Source organism: Limulus polyphemus, unplaced genomic scaffold (assembly GCF_000517525.1).
Source record: "Limulus polyphemus unplaced genomic scaffold, Limulus_polyphemus-2.1.2 Scaffold13872, whole genome shotgun sequence".
Taxonomy (NCBI): Eukaryota; Metazoa; Arthropoda; class Merostomata; order Xiphosura; family Limulidae; genus Limulus; species Limulus polyphemus.
Window position 1 is genome coordinate 2,352 of NW_013679482.1, and position 1,994 is coordinate 4,345.

Below are 1,994 nucleotides of genomic sequence, written 5' to 3' on the forward strand. Positions count from 1 at the left end.
CTGTAGTTAAACTAGTCCTGTAATGATACTATAACTATAGTAACGTGTTAAAACTGTGTGTAATTTGGCAGTTACAACATTTTTGATTGTGTTTTGAATGGGGGTTGTTTCATTCTCTCATACATCGTGGCCAGTTCTTTTCATTCTTCAAGCTCAGTCAAAAGCCAGAGAATTCAGGTTCGCTCCGTGATATATTTCCTGATCGAATCTCCTGTTATCCTGCAGAACTTACCTTGTCACACTTGGCAGAAAGCGGTGCACTCGAGAATACCAGACGATTATCACCTCAAAATCAATGGCTGCTTTCATAAGGAAGTTAGTCCAAGAAACTAGTCAGCCACTGATTAAACGACCACTTACGCTGGAAGACCTGTGAACAGTTTTTCTACCATACTTCGATAAAGGTTATTACAGTGGAAGTTGAAATCTTGTCCATCGAGTCATGGTTAAATAATTAATTCTTAGGTCAGCGTAGGACCTGGAACATCGTTATTATAAATTCTCTCTAGTCTAAACATTTTATGGTATTTGAAGTTAATATACAGCTAACAGTCCATTTGTAAGAAACATGTACAGAAGCTATTTTTTTGTTTTCTATCAGAGGGACACTGGCGGGAAAAATATTCTGTACAAAAACTGGGCGTCTTTTGTGAAGGCACGACTGAACTGTTCCGTTCCTGGAGAATTCCCGTACTATTTTAGTGAAATACGTGAGTCTAGATTTTTTGTCTATACGGGAATTTAGTTAGTTTTTATTTGAGCTTAACACATAAATTATGTAGAAACTAATATCTAACTTATGTAGACTAAATAATTTGGTTATTTTTGTATGTTAATTGTATGCGAGTTAGTGTTCAGTATCTATTAATACAAAGAAATTATGCATATTAGTTTACACCATGCACTACTGTAACACGTAGTTTTGTCTCGAGGCTTCTGTTTGTACACCTTGGCTCACATTTTGTTTTAGGTATGTACGTAACTTAAGTTTTATCCTGTTTCCAATTTAAGTTCTGAACATTCAATCGGAAGCAAAACTTAACATCGTTTATTGAAACAAACATTAATTAGGCTTATAATATCAAGTTTGGAACAGTACTAAACGTTACATTTTGTATTTATTCTACACATGTTTATGTATATATTATGATATAAGTACTTAAATGTAGTTGGTAATTCAATCCTAATTTAATAAATTATTGAGTTAAGCTCTGCATTTTACATTTAACGTTTACGTCACCAAAATCTAAAGATATGATTCTTTTCTTTTAAGAAAATTAAATTAATCCTAAAAAAAACTGGCCAATTCTTTTCTTATAATAAGAGAACTATTTAACCTTTCCACAAATTAAAAGGTTAATCGATACATTAACATTATATGATATTAAGAAGGGTTGTCACTCACTAAATAAATATATATTTTATAGAAGAATAAAAAAAAGCGAACCAGTGTAAATCACCGTTATCGTTATATAACTAAGGCCTATAAATTTTTAATTGTTAAAAGTTTCGTCTCTCCGTATTCCCTAACTTTATTCCGTGTTTGTATATTTCTTGTAGAAAGTGTATATAAACTGCCGAACGACGACAGCAGGTTCTTCGCTATTTTTTCGACGTCCATGTAAGTCAACAACTGATTTTACTATTTTAGTTAATATCTTGTTTTTCATCCTGTCTATTATAATGTACTACTTCTAGAAAAGTCTCTTTGGAAAACACCATCAGTATTTAAAAGTTCTGTTTTTTTTGTTGTGTTTTCATTCAAGGAAAGTCGCACGGCTTTATTTTATTTTTCATATGTATTGGTCATGTGTTGAAACTTTATTTATGTTAAAGTTGTACTTTCTTTACAGGAATTGCCTTTAACTTCAAAGTTTAATACGTTACTAAAGTTATCGTATCATTACAGGACTAGTTTAACTACAGAAGTTCAACCAAGATGTTAGTTTTACATGTTGTAACTGCCAAGGAACTTCTGTGTGTAAAACCAAGGA

General features: G+C 31.9%; 1 protein-coding gene across 1 annotated transcript in view; it reads left to right on the forward strand.

Moving 5' to 3' along the window:
* Positions 1 to 605: 605 nt before the first annotated feature.
* The window catches only part of LOC106477278 (semaphorin-2A-like), a 3,894-nt gene continuing 2,505 nt past the window's right edge, over positions 606 to 1,994 (forward strand). The window contains exons 1-2 of the mRNA XM_013937867.2: positions 606 to 710; positions 1,561 to 1,621. Of these exons, the coding sequence (XP_013793321.2) occupies positions 1,620 to 1,621 (2 nt within the window). The 5' untranslated portion in view covers positions 606 to 710; positions 1,561 to 1,619. The remainder of the gene's footprint in view (positions 711 to 1,560; positions 1,622 to 1,994) is intronic.